Source organism: Canis lupus, chromosome 1, assembly GCF_003254725.2.
Source record: "Canis lupus dingo isolate Sandy chromosome 1, ASM325472v2, whole genome shotgun sequence".
Taxonomy (NCBI): domain Eukaryota; kingdom Metazoa; phylum Chordata; class Mammalia; order Carnivora; family Canidae; genus Canis; species Canis lupus.
This window is the reverse complement of record NC_064243.1, coordinates 93,631,493-93,650,131: the sequence shown is the minus strand read 5'-3', so window position 1 is coordinate 93,650,131 and position 18,639 is coordinate 93,631,493. Positions and strand designations below refer to the sequence as shown.

Sequence of the window (18,639 nt, the reverse complement as noted above, 5' to 3'; positions counted from 1 at the left end):
TGCTATATCCTATTACGAAGGCAACAGCATATTATCCTGTATACCAGAGTAAAAGCAGTATATAGCTTTTAGATAATTATCTATTAAAATGGTTAGAAATCTCTTGCAAATTTTCCTGCTTAAAGGAATATATTTTAGTCCTCTGGACTATGCTTTTAAGTATGAATAGCTGATTCCCTGATATTGCTGGAAATGCAGCATTTCTCTATTTCTTTTTACCTTTTTTTTTTTTTTTTTTTTTGGCCTGTCTCACCAACTGACAAAAATTAAGATGCTAGGCTAATCTTTGGAAGATTGCAACTCCATTTGTAACCAGCTATTACAACATTTAAAGTTCATTCTATAAAGAGGTTATGGGTTATTGTTGGGTAAGTTACATTTGCAATAAAGTAAACATCTTATGAATTAAACTGGTTATGTAAAAACAGCATGACTTAGATCTGAAAATAAATATTAGGGAAGTTGGGTTTTATTGAGAACATTGGATTAACAGTCCAGAGAAGGAGCTCTAGCCCAGCCAAGCACTCATTCTACAAATTTGCGTGTGCCTTTCAAACTGTTGGAACTACAGTTTCTTCATCTAAGAAGTAAAAGAAAACTCCATACACACAGAGCTACACATACTGTTATATTAACTCATCATTCTTACCATCAGTTTCTTCTTCTGGAAAAATGGGGATGTTAGTAACATCTGCCAAACAGAATATTACAGGAAGTAAATGACTCAACAGCCATTAGCTTTTAGGAATAACATGTTCATTTTTGTAGAGATTTGGTCTTTTTCTCCTGAAACACATTTTTACTTCCCTAGGCATTATAATTTACAGAGATGTATTTCTGGTTGATACTATGTAAAGCTGCTTCTGCTCTTCCCAAACATCCTTTCCTCCAACTACTACAGTCATGTTAAAAAAAGAAAAAGAAAAAGAAAAAGAAGATGCTCTGTATACATAATTTCTTTGTAGTCTCCTAAGAAAATGAACCCATGAGGTAGGTACTGTTACTATGCCCATTTTACAGATGAGAAAACTGAAGCTTAGATATGCCCTGACTTGTCTGAGGTCACAGGGCTGGGAAGAGAGGGCTGGAGTTCCATCTAGAAAATTGTAGGCCAGGCTGACCAGAGCTGGGAAGGGCTGCAGCAGAAAATGAGGTTGTCTCGGGGCACAGACCTGGTCTGGAGGATGTGGAAAGCTGAGCAGAGCATTTATATGTGATGTGGCAAAAAGAGAAGCATTAGAAGTTTTTGAGCAGGGGAGAAACTGGGACAGAATTGATATTTTTAAATAATCAACCTTAAAACTGTGTATCTATGTTCTACGCAAATAATAGCAACTAATTTTTATTGAACCCTTAGTAAAGCTCTGCTCTAGACCTCTGCAAATATTTGCTCATTTAATCCTTATAACAACTCTTTAACAGGTAGACACTGTCATTTGCTCAATTTTAAGATGAGAAGACTGAAGCTCAGGAAGATGCCAACACTGAACACTGGCAGTGATGGAGCTAGGCTCCACACGCAAGCAGTCTGCCCCAGAGTGCACAGTGTTAACCTCTTGACACAGTGCTTTTGTCAATAGGCTGACCCCGCAGGCTGTACATATAAGCCTGCCATAGGCTGCTGCAGTAGCCAGACTGAGGATTTGGATTTCAGGGGAAGCGACAAGAATGGAGAAAGGGGGAGATTTCGAAAGAAAAGTTCATGGACTTTCTGGACTAACTAAATAGTTGGCAGGATTAAAAAGAGGGGTAAGCTGAAAATGAAACCAAAATTTTCATTCCCTGGGAGAATCACGGAGCCTCTGAGGAATACAAGGAGCGGCAGAGGAGCTGGTCTGGAGGAAACTACCACTGAAGTGGAGGGAGTGTTGAATTCAGGGTAGTGCCAGAAATGCTAGGCAGACGGCTGCAGCTGGCAACAATGCTCAGAGAGCAGATGGAGCTCCAGAAAGAGATGTCAGGGCCTTCAGGTAAGAGAAACTTTATTTAAAGGAAAACAGTTAAACTCTCCATGAAAGAGAGAGTAAAGAAAGTGAAAGAATATGGCTCTAAGTCTATGTAACTACTACATAAGGAGGTAAGAGGAAAAAGCAAGACAGACAGGCTAATGCACACCAGTGGCTGTGATGCACCAGTGCCGTGCAGTGTGCCACATAACTTAGGAGAGCAACCTGTGAGGTAGCTGTATTGCTCCTAGAGTTGGAGAAATTGGGAGTCAAGACATCTAGGGGTCTTAACTACAATCACCTAGCAAGAGTGATGTAACTAGCATCTGAACCTAGTCCATGCAACCTCAAAGTCCTTCCCTTTCCATAAGAAAAAATGTATGGAAAGGTGAACCTGCCCGGCATAGGTGAGGGCTAGGGGCTGGAGTCTGGGAGAGGAGCACAGTACATGAAGCCCAAGAGGTAAACCAGAATAGGAAGGTTTTGTTTTGTTTTGTTTTATTTAAATATTTTACTTATTTATTCATGAGACACAGAGAAAGAGAGGCAGAGACATAGGCAGAGGGAGAAGCAGGCTCCCTACAGGGAGCCCGATGTGCGACTCGATCCCAGGACCCTGGGATCACACCCTGAGCCAAAGGCAGATGCTCAACCACTGAGCCGCCCAGGTGTCCCCAAAATAGGAGTTTTAAAGGCTATGTCATGTCTAGGAATTAAAGGGCCAGTGAAAGCTTTTCAGCAGGAAAGTAATATAAGGATCATTTTTAAGACAGAAATATAAACAAGTAAGCATCTGCCTTCAGCTCAGGTCATGATCTTGGGGTCCTGGGATACAGCTTTGCATCAGAGCAGGGAGCCTGCTTCTCCCTCTCCCACTGCCCCTCCTACCACTAGGGCTCACGTGTGTGCATACACACTTTCTCTCTCAAATAAATAAAATCTTAAAAAAAAAAAAAAAAAAGCCATGGGCTGGCCTTGTTCTGTTTTCAACTCCTAGATGGACCTCAGAGGGTTTAATGGGAAGGTCTGTGTATGTAACTAGCACAGTACCTAACACTTAGCTAGTGGGCCACATTGTTATTTTTAGTCTATCAGTTTAGTATATCTGCCACACTGACGGAGAGAAATAAGCATCCTACAATTTCTTAAACATTTTCTGATTCAATCTTTTGAAGCATATTATGGTTCTAAGATTCTTAGTCCTAAGTATTACAAAATAGAAGCTTTAGTCTTATGCACAGTTAGGATTGACATAGTGGAATATTAATTATCAAACTAAGAAATAGGTACTCTTTAAAATGAGGAAAACCAGAATGAAAGAAAATACCCTTATTGTTTTTTGTTGTTGTTGTTGTTTTTACTTAAGTTGTGGGATTGTCTTCAACTTCAGTTATTAGTGCTTATAATGTAACAGACACCAGGAATGGTCTTTAAAGAATTTTAGATAATGGTTGAGAAGGTCAACTTTTGTCCTTTCTCAGATTCTGCTCATCTTGTTAGCATCTTCTGGTCTTGTTGGGGGAGCTAATACATTTTGGAATCCGTAACTTCACATAAAGAGTTTTTGCCAAACTGGCATTTTTATTTTTTACCTAGGGTGACCGTACTTGTTTACAAACATCTGGGGGAAAGGATGGATTAATTGTGTTTAATCATTAGGGAAGATGTGTAACAAGATGCTGTAAGCAAAGCTTTTAAGCTTCAAAATATGACTACAGGGATCCCTGGGTGGCGCAGCGGTTTGGCGCCTGCCTTTGGCCCGGGGCGCGATCCTGGAGACCCGGGATCGAGTCCCACGTCGGGCTCCCGGTGCATGGAGCCTGCTTCTCCCTCTGCCTATGTCTCTGCCTCTCTCTCTCTCTCTCTGTGTGACTATCATAAATAAATTAAAAAAAAATATGACTACAATTTAGTTTATGTTCAATTATTTTCATAAGTCATTCATTAAAAACTAGTAGCCTTTTTTTTAAAGCTTGAATTCATTACTCATTTCCCTTTCTGGATTCTCCCCAAACTACTTACTGGATTTTGAGCATTTAAAATATCTGTAGAGCAAATTAAGGATAAATCTACTTGTCACAGCTTTAATTACAATTGCTTTAACAACCTTAGTTTATTTTCTGTTTACCTGAAATTCTGATTTTGCTTTTAGTTTTAGAGGGTATCAAAATGTCTCTATTAATTTAACAAAGGCACAGACAAATATGAAATATTTTCATTTCTCATAAAAATTAGACCTCTTTTGTGGAAGGATACATAGAATATATTTTGGGACTGCCCAATTAAGCAAATAAAAACAAAACTTTTCTGTTACTTGGGAATATATTATGCATAAGTTAAAAGACCACTGGAAACTAAAAACACAGATATAACTGAATTTTTTCAAGACTGGCCTGATTATTTCTCAAAATAGAACAGGCTCCAATTTAAAAAAATGCAATCAAGATAGAATATAGGACAATGTCATTGCCTTCTTTCTGCTCTGAAAATGGTTTATGTGTCCAAGTAAAACTTAATCATTTTATCAAGAGGAAACTTGAGGGCAGCCCGGGTGGCTCAGTGATTTAGCACCTGCCTTCAGCCCAGGACATGACCCTGGAGACCTGGGATCAAGTCCCACGTCAGGTTCCCTGCATGGAGCCTGCTTCTCCCTCTGCCTGTGTCTCTTGTCTCTGTCTCTCTCTCTCTGTGTCTCTCATGAATAAATAAACAAATAAAATCTTTAAAAAAAAAAAGAGGAAACTTGAATTAAGTGGTCTGTGGACCTTTATGAAACTGTCCCTTTTGAAACTCAGAGATTGACAAATTACTTGACAAAATTACTGAGATCAGAAATTTTGTTGCTGCTTAATATTTTTTCAACAAAGAAACTGAGAATTAAAATACAGAAGAGCATATATAACAGTATTATGAAGATGGACAGAATGTGATTTCTCCTATGTACAATTATTTCTAATAAACTAGCTCCCTTTTATTTTTTTAAAGATTGTATTTATTTATTCATGAGACACAGAGAGAGAGAGAGAGAGAGAGAGAGAGGCAGAGACACAGGCAGAGGGAGAAGCAGGCTCCATGCAGGGAGCCCAACATGGGACTCAATCCCAGGTCTTCAGGATCAGGCCCTGGGCTGAAGGCGGTGTTAAACTGCTGAGCCACCCCGGCTGTCCGTTCTCTTTTATTATGTTCTGTTTAAAATTGACTGTGATTCTATAACTGTTAAACTAGTATCAGATAAACCTGTAAGGTCATTAGTCTGAAGTCATAATCAGGAACATTCCTTTTTTTTCTTTTTTTTTTTTTTAATTCATGAGAAACACAGAGAGAGAGGCAGAAACACTGGCAGAGGGAAAAGCTGGCTCCCTATGGGGAGTCCAATGCAGGACCTGATCCCAGGACCCTCAGATCATGACCTGAGCCGAAGACAAATGCTCAACCACTGAGCTACTCAGGCGTCCCTTAAATAAGGAACATTCTAATTTCAAATTGTTCTATAAAGCAATACCAAGAAATAACAGAAACCAAAACATTTGTATTATGAAAAGATCTAAAATTCCTTTAAAATAGAAATGGGCAGAAGACATGAATACACATTTGTCCAAAGAAGACAAATGGCCAACAAACATATGAAAAAATGCTCAACATCACTTGGCATTAGGGAAATACAAGTCAAAATCACAATGAGATACCACCTCACACCAGTCAGAATGGCTAAAATTAACAACTCCGGAAACAACAGATGTTGGCTAAGATGTAAAGAAAGGGGAACCCTTCTACACTGCTGGTGGGAATGCAAACTGCTGCAGCCACTCTGGAAAACAGTATGAAGGTTCCTCACAAAGTTAAAAATAGAGCTACTCTATGATCTAACAACTGCACTACTGGGTATTTATCCAAAGGATACAAACATAGTGATTCTAAGGAGCACATGCACTCCAATGTTTATAGCAGCAATGTCCACAATAGCCCTAATATGAAAGAGCCCATATGTCTATTGACAAATTAATGGATAAAGAAGATGTGGTATATACATACAATTGAATATTACTCAGCCATCAAAAAAATGAAATCTTGCCATTTGCAACAATGTAGATGGAACAGAGGGGATTATGCTAAGCGAAATAAGTCAGAAAGACAAATATCATATGATCTCATTTATATATGGAATTTAAGAAACAAAACAGATGAACATAGGGGAAAGGAAGGAAAAATAAAATAGGACAAAATCAGAGAGGGGGACAAACCATAAGAGACTTAAGGTTAATTCTTATGATTAGGACTTAACTATAGGGAAAAAACTGAGGATTGCTGGAGGGGAGATGGGTGGGCACACTAGATGTAATGAGCACTGGGTGTTTTATACAACTGATAAATCACTAAATTCTACCTCTAATAGTACACTGTATATTAATTAATTAATGTTAAATAAATAACAAAGGAGGAAAATAAATTAACATAGGTTTCATCATTATTCCTGGGTATAATTATAACCACAGGGTTATAATTAAACATTCTTGTAAACAAATCTTTTAAAATTACTTTTAAAGTAATTAATTAAAATAAAATAGGATCAAGAATCTTACATTTATAATTTGGGTTAAAGACTACTAGGAAACTTACTGTACAGGTTTTCTTTTGCTCTTATTTCTCATTAGTGTCAATATTTGGGGAAGAAGGGTGAAAATGAATGTACACTTAGTTACATGATGTCTATTATTGATAAATTAATAACTGCATCAACATAATTATCCCTTTATGGCTACTGAAAAAGCTTGGTAATAAAATTTGTTAATTAATTGGTTTTATTTAACTAATTAATTTGAGAGAGAGTGAGAGACCAAGCACAAACAGGGGGAGGGGCAAAAGGAGAAGGGGAGCCAGATTCCCCATTGAGCAGGGAGCCCGATGTGGGGCTCCATCCCAGGACCCCAGATCATGACCTGGGCCGAAGGCATACACTTTACTGATTGAGCCACCCAGGCACCCCTTATTAATTTTGAATTTTTTTTTAATATTTTATTTATTTATTCATAGAGACAGAGAGAGAGGCAGAGACACAGGCAGAGGGAGAAGCAGGCATCATACAGAGAGCCTGACGTGGGACTCGATCCAGGGTCTCCAGGATCACACCCTGGGCTGCAGGCGGTGCTAAACCGCTGTGCCACCGGGGCTGCCCTAATTTTGAATTTTTAAATGTATTTAGATCTAGACCTATGATTTTAAGCATAATTTTATGAAGTATAAGGTAATAAAGCTTTAAATGATAATTAAAACTATAGTTCAGGAAATTTTTGCCTATGGAAAGGGTATGCATAGTTTTTTTGTTTTTTTTTTTTTTACTCTAGGCTCAGAGTTTGTTGCAGATACACAGTGTTACTGATCTTCACAATTTATCTATGATATAGGGAGATGGGTACCTCTATTCTTATCAGTAGAAGAGATCCAGAATATAAGACTTTAAACATTTTTAAAAACAAACTTAAATTTTAGAACAATTTTAGATTTACAGAAAACGAGGACAGAGTTCTTGAATACTCCACCCTTTGTAAACTCTACAGTTAATATCTTACATTACTATGGACAGCTGTCACAACAAGAAAGTGTGATTGGTGTATCACTACTAAATAAATTCCATATTCAAATTTCATTAGTTTTCCCTAATGTCCTTTTTCTGTCCCGGAACCCCATCCAGATGTGTCATTACTGTAAAAAACACCATTCACTCTGTGCTGTGAAGTTTAAAGGGCTTTGACAAATGCAGGGTGTCACGTATCCACCACGACAGTACTGTACAGTGAGTTCCACCACCTTTAAGATCTCTGTTCCCAATCTTTGGAGAGTTCCAAGCGGATCAGTTTTCAAACTGATATTTCAGCTTGATCTTTGGTTTTTGGAAAAACCTAGGTTGTGAGTGTTTTCAGGCAGTGGTTCTCAATCCTGCAAACAGGAATTAACCCGGCAACATTTACAAAATACTAATGACTGATCCTAACTTCAGACCCTGGTTTCACTGGCCTGACATGTGGGCATTGGGATTTTGAAAAGCTCCCTAGCTGCTCACAATGTGCAGGTAAGATTCAGAACCACTGATCTTGCACTCACCTATGTTATGACTGGATTCAGCTGCCTTTTAACAATAACACAAATGATTAATTCATGCATTCTACATCACCTTGGACAGATACTATGAACTATCATGTAAGTTTTTAAAATAAGTAATATAGCAAGGATAAATTTCACATGTTAAGTAACCATGTATGCAAAAATATTACTCTCTGAGCCCAAAATGAACTTCAATTTCTATTACTGAGGGCAAATTTAATTTTGACAAGTCAAAGTGACTCAATTACTTCTATCTTAAAACTAATTTCTTTGGAATTCAGCTTGGCTCCCTCCCCTTGTCTGTCCATTTTCCCCCTGCACCAATTGTAGTTTGAGTTCAAGTGACCTGGGGTGGTGTGGTCACTGGGAAGGCACATCTGGTTGGAGGAGGCTTCTGTACTGTTATTGTCTTTTGGAAACCTGGCAGTGCTGGGTGATTTGTTCTGGGTGTTCCACCTGTTTCAGGCAGGTTTGTCCATCATGTCTGCACTCCAGGGTGCTGCTAATCCTCTAATATCCAGCCACTTTCCCTGCCCAGCCCTTGGTTTATGGCCTCTACCTCAGGGTCTGTTACTGGTTCTCTGGGCTCTAGGTTTTGGTGACCACCTGGTAAGCCACCTGCTTTCAATTCTCAGCTGCCTTCTGTGCCCCTCTTCAGGTTGACATGGGAACCCTGCAGATTTCTCCACTCTCCTTGGCAGTTGAGGAAGATAGGGTGGCTACTCTCAGGTCTGCCCTAAGCTTAGATCTGCCTTGCAACCCCTTCTGCTCTACTTTAGTTGCCCCTTCCCAGAATTCTTGACAGAAGATAGGTCCATAAATGCTCTCCCATCCAGGGACCCCCAAATCCATTACAATCCTCCAGAGTTTCAACCCCTAAGAGAGGCCAAGGAACCAAGTCCCATCTTTATATCTATCTCCTTTTCCTCTTCCAGTGTCTTCTCACAGTAGCAAGAAAGCAAGAAGAGAAAATTCTGTCACATTATTACTCATTCCTCCCCAAGCTATGATTCATATTACAAATTCTGTGCTTGCTCTCCACTATGCTCTCTAATGATATATAGTGCCAAGATTTTAGAATATAAAAAATGACTTTTCTCTCTCAAGAATCTGACTTTCTCAAAATAATGGGCATTTAGACTGTTGCTTCTCTTGCGTGTTTTCTAAAAATCTATCCACAAATCCAGTCTCCTTTTGTATTCTGGGCTGTACCTGCTTTCTACTCCAATGCAGTGAAAGACACTGACTAAAGTGACAAAGGGCCTGAGACATCAAGAAAATAGTTGCAAAGAAAAATCTCCATGGATCTCTCAGAATAATACCCTCTGCCATCATATCATAAAATTATATGGACCTGCTACTCCAAATGAATGTCAATTTGCAGATGGATAAATTTGGAAGGCAAAATTATTTCAGCCCAAGTTGTAATAAAGACCAATAATATGTACCTGCATTTAAAGGCACATAGATCTTTCCTTGCATGGGACCAAAGAGGCTGAACATATATTTTAGGGTTGAATAAAAGCTCCAGACTACGTGCATTCAAGACCTTAGGACACAGAAGAAGAATATCATGTCCATTCTGTATATATTCCAGGGAGATTTCACTGCCAAAGTGACAGCCGGGCATAGCTGCCAAGAAGAACTTTAGTCAAAGCCTACTGGGGCTTTTTTTTTTTTTTTTACAAAAAGACAAATCAAAGCAAATAAAGAAAATCCCCTGGAAAAGCAGATTATTAACTCTGTGCTCAGAATCAAAAGATAAGTAACCAGACTTTGTCATTTATTTCATCCTCAGATGGAAAGGCAACTAATGATGCAGAACGAAATGAGAGAAAGACAAATGGCCATGCAGATTGCTTGGTCTCGGGAATTCCTCAAATATTTTGGAACTTTTTTTGGCATTGCAGCCATCTCTTTAACAGCTGGGTATGTTTGCTATTTATAAGTTTCTTAAATAATTTGTTTCTTTTTTTGATATTATCATATTACTATCAAGTTGGCCAAGATAGGATTTTGGTCCAAATAGTATCTATGTAAACACAATAACCCCTTATAGCGTGGTAGGTGTACCTGGAGGTAACTATAGAACCAGTGTAGTAATAGCTCATTCTACCTCTAGTTTCTCAGATTTCTTCCATCCTTGTCTCCATTTTATAAGTTAGAGAACTGATTAGATACCAAGATGGAAGGTGCAGAATCTGGTGAGAGGTTAGAAAATCCTAATCCCACAGAAGATTCAAATGAACTAGGTAGTTTCTAAAATGGAGGACATTCTTCCAAAAAGCAGTCATTTTTTTTTTTCATTGAGTGTAGAGATATGTATTTACAGGTCATTCTTGAGATTTATTTATTTTTTGTTCTTGAACCAGGGCAATAAGAAAGAAGAAGCCAGCCTTCCTCTTCCCTATTATTCCATTAAGCTTTATCTTCACCTACCAGTATGACTTAGGATATGGAACCCTTCTACAAAGAATGAAAGGTCAGTCTGATAAACTCGTGTATATTCTGGATTCATTTTCTGGTTCAAGGATCCTCTTCTCATGACCCCTTGATTTATGAACATTCTGACAAGACTCCTTTCCCTGAACTTCCAGTGACCAACATTTCTGCTCCCTCTCACAGTCTGCTCTACCACCCCACAATAACTAACTACCAAATTTTCAGGAATGTGTAAGCTGGTTGTTTAATATAGATTATTAGACACTAAATTAGATAACCTTATAATTACATAAATCATAAAACATAATATTAAATTATATTAAAAACAATGGTAATAAATACTCAGAACACCAGTTTTTCATTATTTTACTATTATCTGTACTCTGAAGTTATGTGTATCTATTGCATCTGTATGGTAGAAATGCAGATACAATATACACACACAATAAGATAACAGATACAACTCCAACTTCAGTGGCATCCCATTGGTAGCCTGAAGTTGGTCATGGTGTGGGAATATATACACCATGGAAATCTGAAAAAAACAAATCAAGGCTTGACTTATTATTTTCAGCAAACTATGGCCTGCAGAGTGGCCACCTGTTTTTGAAAATAAAGTTTTATTAAAACACAGACATGCCCATTCATTTCTGAATTGTCTGTGTTCCCATTGTGTTCCCATTGCCATGACAGAGCTGAGTGATTGCAACAAGAGATATAAGGCCCCACAAACCTAAAATATTTACTGTTTGGCCCTTTTAAGAAAGCTTGCTAACCCATGGTCCAGATTTAAGGAAGTGATGAAGAAAATGTTAACTGCAGATTATACTTAATTATTTGTTGTGTCAGTAGCCATTATGTTGTAAATAGCACAAACAATTGAGGAAACATTCTCCTAACATTTAAAAAATGTTATCTGATTCAACCAAGTTGGTTTACATCATTTCCAAACAAAAATAATTCCAACATATGTCATTTTTTCCACTTTTGTCTTGTTAGTGTAAATGAAAATACCATCATTCATGTTGGAATTATACTTTCTCATTAATTTGCTATGTGACATTTATAATAAAGTACACTGAACATTTTATTATTTTTTATAAAATTGTGTGCTATATGTAAGTAAAATTTATAAGAAACTTATATTCATAATAAACTTACATACATTTTTTTTTTTTTTTCTGGAGAGCTGGTTGTTAAATAATCACCACACCATGCTGTTCCCATAGAACCCTGGCTTTTATTGCCCTAGAAAGTAGCCCTGCTGCCACAGAAGCCATTTCTAATCCAGGAAGACTCTCTCATGAGAGCCCCTGTGTCCCTTCTTGAGCCTTCAACCAAAAGCACATTGGAACTATGCCTTTCCCAAGCCTTCATTTTTCCCATCCTTTCCTCTCCTGGGCTATATTTTTGGGCACATCACTATCGCTAAAGCTCTGTGGGGACTGATTTGGTACAGGAAAGGAGGAAGTATAGACTCCTCTGCAGGTACTGGGAGTAGAGAGTAGAACATCTCTTTTCCAGGCTTAGGGAGATACAAGGATTATATGTTCCTTAAAAATTTCCATTGGAAGATGGAAATACATTTTCCACATAGAAACTCTGCTAAAATGTCCCTTGGGGTCAAGCACTATGGTGTCATATTTTAGCTACATTGTGACCTAAAGAGTTTTCTGTTGATGGCCTAGAAATTGATTTACTACATTATCACTATGGGAAAATGTATTCTGAGCTCTAAAAAACTGATGTACATATTAAATTTTGGAGTACAATCTCATTTTCAGTTGAAAACTAACTACACAACTAATTTACCAATGTTAAAGCTCAGTTTCATGTTACTCATCTGCTTAAGAACTTATTAGTCTGAGTTCAACTATGTTTCATTGTTTTTATGGACATTAGAATTCTCAGTGCTTCGTTAAAATACATAGTATTAAATGGCAAGTCTATTACACAACATTCACTTGAACATATTACTAATAGAGAACAAGGTTATTTTCTAGGAACATCATGATTGTATATTTGGGAAGTAATATTATTATAAGTCCATCAGAATCCACAGAACATACAATTTTATTTTTTTTTTTTTTTTTTTTTTTTTTTTTTTTTTTTTTTTTTTTTTTTTTTTTTTTTTTTACTTCTTTTTTTTTTTTTTTAATTTTTATTTATTTATGATAGTCACAGAGAGAGAGAGAGAAAGGCAGAGACACAGGCAGAGGGAGAAGCAGGCTCCATGCACCGGGAGCCTGACGTGGGATTCGATCCCGGGTCTCCAGGATCGCGCCCTGGGCCAAAGGCAGGCGCTAAACCACTGCGCCACCCAGGGATCCCCAGAACATACAATTTTAAACTTTTAAGACATGTTATGGGAATTTACTGTTTTAAAAAATACAACTTTATAATCTACCAGGAAACTTGCTGTACTTGAAAGTTTAGGTTATAACACTTAGCCTTGTTAACTAGTGATGAACCCAAGGTATACAATCAATCCTTGACTTTCATCAGCCTTTCTGCATACACATGAGAATGTACCCCATGTGAGGCACTATCACATAGACACATTTAGTGTGTCATTCAAGGCCTGTCTGATTACATATAATTTATAATGACTTTTACTTACTATGTAAGACTGAGGCAGGTGGTTAGGGTGTTATAATTTGAAAATTGTAGCCTGCCCTATTGGGTCTGGAGTATAAATTCATTGTGTGCTAAAAAAGAAGTACTTAAAAAGAACCAGTTGCTTTCATTCCCAAGGAAAATTATAGAATGTCAACAATGTACACTATAATTTTTTTAAATTTTGCTAATTAGTCTTCAACGGGGCCTAAGAAATTACTACCTGTTACATGAAAGAGGAATTACTTATAAAACTGCGTATACTTGTGTGTATGTATGTATACAGACTAAAGAACATTTAATATTATTTTGGGTACTTACAAGTGGTTTCAGGTAAAAGATTAGCTTTCTTGAAAAAGAAAAAAATTAATAAGCTTTATTTTCTCTTATGTCACCTACATATTTAGGGGCAATATAACAGAGACTATGTTTGGTTTCTCCATGCTAAACCCTTCCAAACACAACTAATGCTTACCGTCCTGAGTTTCCTTCAAAGAAAAAAATATTATTTGGTATTCTTTCTCTTCTATATTTTAAAATGCTGTCTTCTGTCAAGTAAAATTTATGGCATCCGATTGATTTCTCTCTCTGTCTTCAGAATTCCTTTTTCTTCCCAAAGGAAAGAATGACCTTCCTTTGGGAGGTGGCTTCTCCTGAAGACAATAGGGGCATGCCTCCACACAGTGTTACAGCTTGTCACTGACATATAGCAATTTGGCTTTTTCACAAAACACTAATGATCCTTTTGTCACCTTGCATATTTCTGTACTCTGTTTAAGGTGAAGCTGAGAACATACTGGAAACAGAAAAGAGTAAGTTGCAGCTGCCAAGAGGCATGATCACTTTTGAAAGCCTTGAAAAAGCCAGAAGGGAACAGAGTAAATTCTTCATAGACAAATGAAATCATGTTTACCCACCAAATCTCAAAACACATAATTGTTGACTTGAATCATGGTTTTTACAACTTTTTAGATGCTTGACATTTTGACATAATGGATTTTATTTTAAAATATTAAAATGCAAGAGGAGTTTTGTTAAACTATTTTAAAATAAAATTTTTAACATTCAATACAAAATCATGGAGGTACTCTAAGCAACTTTCATATTTCCTATATATGGTGTATATTACAAATATCTAAATGTATAATTAATAAATTATATTGTTTTGATTCCTGGAAGCAAATGTCCTGCTGTTCTCATTTCTCTGTCACACAAACTTTTCCCATCACATTTATCTCCCACAGATACTTCATTTGGATTTGTCAATTGTGTCCTCTCTCTACCTGATAGAAAATGACTAATATTAATGACTAACATGTATGTTGTGCTTATTATGGCCACTCTTCTGAGTGTTTTACATATATTTTTATAATCATCCAAACAATCCCATGAGGAGGCATCATTTTATGGATGTGGAAACTAAAGCACAGAGGGCTTAAATTACCTGCCCAAGGTCATAACTGGACAGAACTGGGGCAAGAACCTAGATGGTTTGGCTCCAGTGAATATGCTCTAAGAGGCTTTGAAAAGGTTAGGCCTTGAACACATTTTCAACATGCAAAGACAGCTGTGAGAGACAAAAGGTAAAAATATTCAAATGATGATTCAAGACAGAGTTGCTGAAGAGGTGGGAATGAGGAGGTTCATTAGGATGCCTAGCTTTTTATTTCTACTCACCAGGAAACCTATACTCATAACCGTATTTATACCTCTTCCTACAGTTGCAAATCCTGCATACAATACAATAATTCCAAAGATATTTCCTGGTACCTACCCTGTATCGAGCACTGTCGAAGACACTAGGGCTACATGAGTGAATGAGAAGACAAGGTTACTGCATCCTAGGCAGAGGAATATGTTCTAGTGGAAAGACGCTAAGACTTAGCTTGGTGAAAGAACAGAAAGGCCAAGCGGAATAATAGGTGATGAAACCAAGGGAGAAAACAAGCATGAATACAACAGCCGTTATCCTCAAGCAGCTGACCACATATCAACAAATGGTTTTGATACAATCATAGTTGTAGGGAACCTTGAGTAATGTCTTGAGGATGCATGGAAGTACTCCATGAAGATAAGGATGCAGGCTGGACAGAAGAAGCTTGATTTAAGGCAAGACAGGCTGTCAGGTCCAGGGATTTGCTGCTGGTTCTATTTGCCTGGGGCAAAGGGTTCCTCCTCCTGTAAGGCAGTTAAGAAATGAGCCTGGAGGCACAGCTTATCTCCTGACCAGCTGTGGGCCTAAAGAATTTGAACTCTATCCTGAGGGTAATGGGGTGGGGAGTGGGGGTGGCATGAAAGAATCTGCTTTGGGGTTTTAGTGGAATTAGTCTATTACAAGAGGAAGATCCCAGAGCCCATGCAATGAAGAACCATAATAATCCACATCTGAGTACTGAGCAGGGCCTGAACCAAGACTATGGCTTTGAGGATAGGTTCAGAAAGATGACAAGAAAGAATAGCAAAACTGGGAAAGTAGTTTGAAGTTGTGGAGGGAGAAGAAAGTGATTTACCTTCATTGAGTCATTAGCTTGGATTTTCTGGAAGACAGGGGAAAGAAGTAATTAGGAGGCATACTAGTGGTCTAAGGGATGCTTAAGACCCAGCAGTGGTTTGTAGACCATGCCAGAATCTGGAATTGTATTTCTTTCCTCATTAATTCAATCATGTTGTCCAAACATTCATGACTTAGTCTAGCCAGGGCTCACCAAGAATGAGTTTGAGTGCCCTGCAAGAGTTGACTGGTTAAAGAACTTGCATGGGATTTGTGTTACTATTTTGCTGTGTAATACAGTAGGCTCTGAGCTCTCTCTGGACCACCAGGCCACTCATTTGCATTAGCTTCTCACTTTGGCATTGACTCTAAGCCCATTAATAATTGTTACTTAACAGAGCCTCTGCTAAACACATATACTCACATTTTTGTTTACTCCAAATTGTGAGGCAAAAATCAAAGCAGAGCTAGTAAATAATGGCTTTGCAATTCAACTATATTAAAATATATCCCAACTGCCTTTGGTATTACTGATTATCCAAAGCTTTTCCCCTTACTTATTATTAAATATAATAATATTTATAATTGAAAGGACAAACATTTTTGCTCTGACACTGTTGAGAGAGAGAGAGAGAGAGCGAGCAAACACAAGCAGGGGCAGCCACAGAGGGAGAGGGAGTCTGACATGGGGATCATGACCTGAGCTATTTTTTTTTTTTTAGGATTATTTATTCGAGAGAGAGTGTGAGAGACAGCACAAGCAGGCCGGGGGGGCCAGAGGGAAAAGCAGACTCCCCACTGAGCGGGGAGCCTGATGTGCAACTCGATCTCTGGACCCTGGGATTATGACACCAGCCAAAGAGAGACACTTAAACAACTGAGCCACCCTGGTGCCCCTAGGTTGGTGTTTTCACCAGAGATAAGTTAATACCTGCCTTTCATAGAGCCCCAGGGGTACACAGGGCATCCATGGAAACAAAGCATTTACAACTGTTAGGGCTCCCAAGCGGAATAATACATCAGTTAGGCAGCATAAATGCACAAGATCCCTAAGGAGGCCTTCCACCAGTTGCTAACAAAAGGGAGAAGATGCCTTCCATGGGGCTCTGAAGAGAGGATGCTGCTCTCCAGCAAAGTCAGCCATTGTGGGTACCGGGAGGACGAGGGCCTGTTTCCTAGGCTTGTTCAGGCCTGTGTCAGGCCCAGCAGGGTTTGGGGAACAAGGAGAGAACAGATACCTTTGGGGAAATTGCCAGTAAATACTGCATTCCCTCCTGTTCTTCTTTGATTCCTCCTACCTCCTGGCCTCACTTCCTCCCCTTTCCTTCTCTTCTGTCCTCTGTTCTCTTGTTTTGTGCCTTCGGGTTCTGAAACCTTTCTCCCAGGCACCCCAGTGATTAAGTGGACACCAAGGGGCCTATTGGCATTGCCAACTATGGAAGTGAAATTGTTTCATTTTATCTTTTAAAAATACTGTGGATTTTCTTCTCTATTCCACATGTATTGTAACAGTCTTTTAAAAAAAGTGATTTAATCACTTGCCTGAATCTAAATCTAAAAAAAAAAAAAAGCCATTTATGTTAATACTTGTATTACTTACTATTATTACTGATTATCGACTAGGCATCATGATATTTCTAAATACTGAGCACGATGTGGTCTTTGTTCAGCTAGCTTACAATCACAGATATTTGTGCTATTACAAGAAGAATGAGGAAATTATTAAAAGAAAATAAATTAGGAGAAAAATAAACTAAGGTATGATTATAAGCAAAGATTTAGAGATTAGAATTTGGTAGCCTCACCCAACATCTTTTCAGTGACTAGGAACAAAGTTGAGGTGGGGGGAATCTCATCCCTATGCCATGTGACTGTCCATCTTCCCCAACACACTGCTGACCCAACCAAAGCAATGCAGAGACTCCCTCAGTTTCACATGGAGATTAAGTAGTGGTGTAAAGGAAATAAATATGTGCCCTGAAGTTCTCTGCAGCATAATGACCCTTCTTGGAAATTACTTTATAGTAATAACATAATAATAAAAACATAGTTTATAAGATTGTAATACTTAACCATTTTGAATGTTTTAAATTCATATTTAAATGACAGAATTGGGGGTCGGTGTGTGCCTGGGTGACTCAGCATGTTAAGATCTGCCTTTGGCTCAGGTCATGATCCCTGGATCCTGGGATGGAGCCCTGCATTGGGCTCCCTGCTCAGCAGGAAGTCTGCTTCTCCCTCTGGTCCTTCCCCTACTCACGCATGCTCATGTGCTTTCTCTCTCTCAAAGAAATAAATAAAACCTTAAAAAAAAGAGAGAGAGAGAACTGGGGACTAAAATTACAAATAAAGTTTATATGGTGTTCTACTCAACTCAGTTTGTGTTTCGGGGTAACACTGAAGGGGGTCCTTTATTATCTAACTGCACTTTGTAAATATTCTAGAAGTTCCCCAAATCTACTCAAAAGAGTTTTAATGACAAACACTGGAATTATTGTCAAGATGTTAAAAAGAGAAGACCCTTAAAATGGTCTAGTATAAGCCTCCATTTTATATTTTCTCAAGAAAATGGAGGTCATAAGTGATTTACCTGAAATTCTACATATGGTAATGGTAGTTTGTACTAAAACATTGGTGTTTTGAGTCCCTGGCAGGATTCTTTCCAAGGCACAATGCTGCCTGGCTCTGAAAAGACAGTGACAATGAAAGTCAAAATCAAAAATCTATGTTTAAACTATCATATCATCACTCAGTCTTAGAGTCTTAGAAGAGGGGATTAGAAGGGCAGGGGTTAGAAGACAATGAGGAGGGAGCAGACTCAAATTGCAGGAAATAATCTACAACCAATGTAATTTAAATATGAGCAATCTGAAATTCATAATATATTTTATAGTCTTCAACAATCTAATATATGCATGTGCAAATCTGATATTCTAGAGACACTAACCAGAACCTAGATTTTCTGTTCCACTATTCTGAGAAAGGAACAAACTCTTGCTAGGGAAATATTATTAAACAAAGTCCATTACTCAGGAGTCGTGCTAT

At 38.1% G+C, this 18,639-nt stretch overlaps 2 protein-coding genes across 13 annotated transcripts in view; one reads left to right on the top strand and one right to left on the bottom strand.

Moving 5' to 3' along the window:
- The window catches only part of PLGRKT (plasminogen receptor with a C-terminal lysine), a 53,777-nt gene extending 39,491 nt beyond the window's left edge, over nt 1–14,286 (top strand). For 4 of the 6 annotated variants that reach the window (XM_025423533.3, XM_049092937.1, XM_025423532.3 and 1 more), the window contains 3 exons: nt 9,844–9,974; nt 10,418–10,527; nt 13,883–14,286. In XM_025423533.3, coding sequence (XP_025279318.1) covers nt 9,844–9,974; nt 10,418–10,527; nt 13,883–14,004 — 363 coding nt within the window. In that variant the 3' untranslated portion in view covers nt 14,005–14,286. Of the gene's footprint in view, nt 1–811; nt 991–1,600; nt 1,971–9,843; nt 9,975–10,417; nt 10,528–13,882 lie in introns of those variants that run through there. The other 2 variants (XM_049092944.1, XM_025423534.3) reach the window with 2 other exon arrangements.
- The window catches only part of CD274 (CD274 molecule), a 144,316-nt gene that overhangs the window by 68,380 nt on the left and 57,297 nt on the right, over nt 1–18,639 (bottom strand). The window lies entirely within an intron of this gene.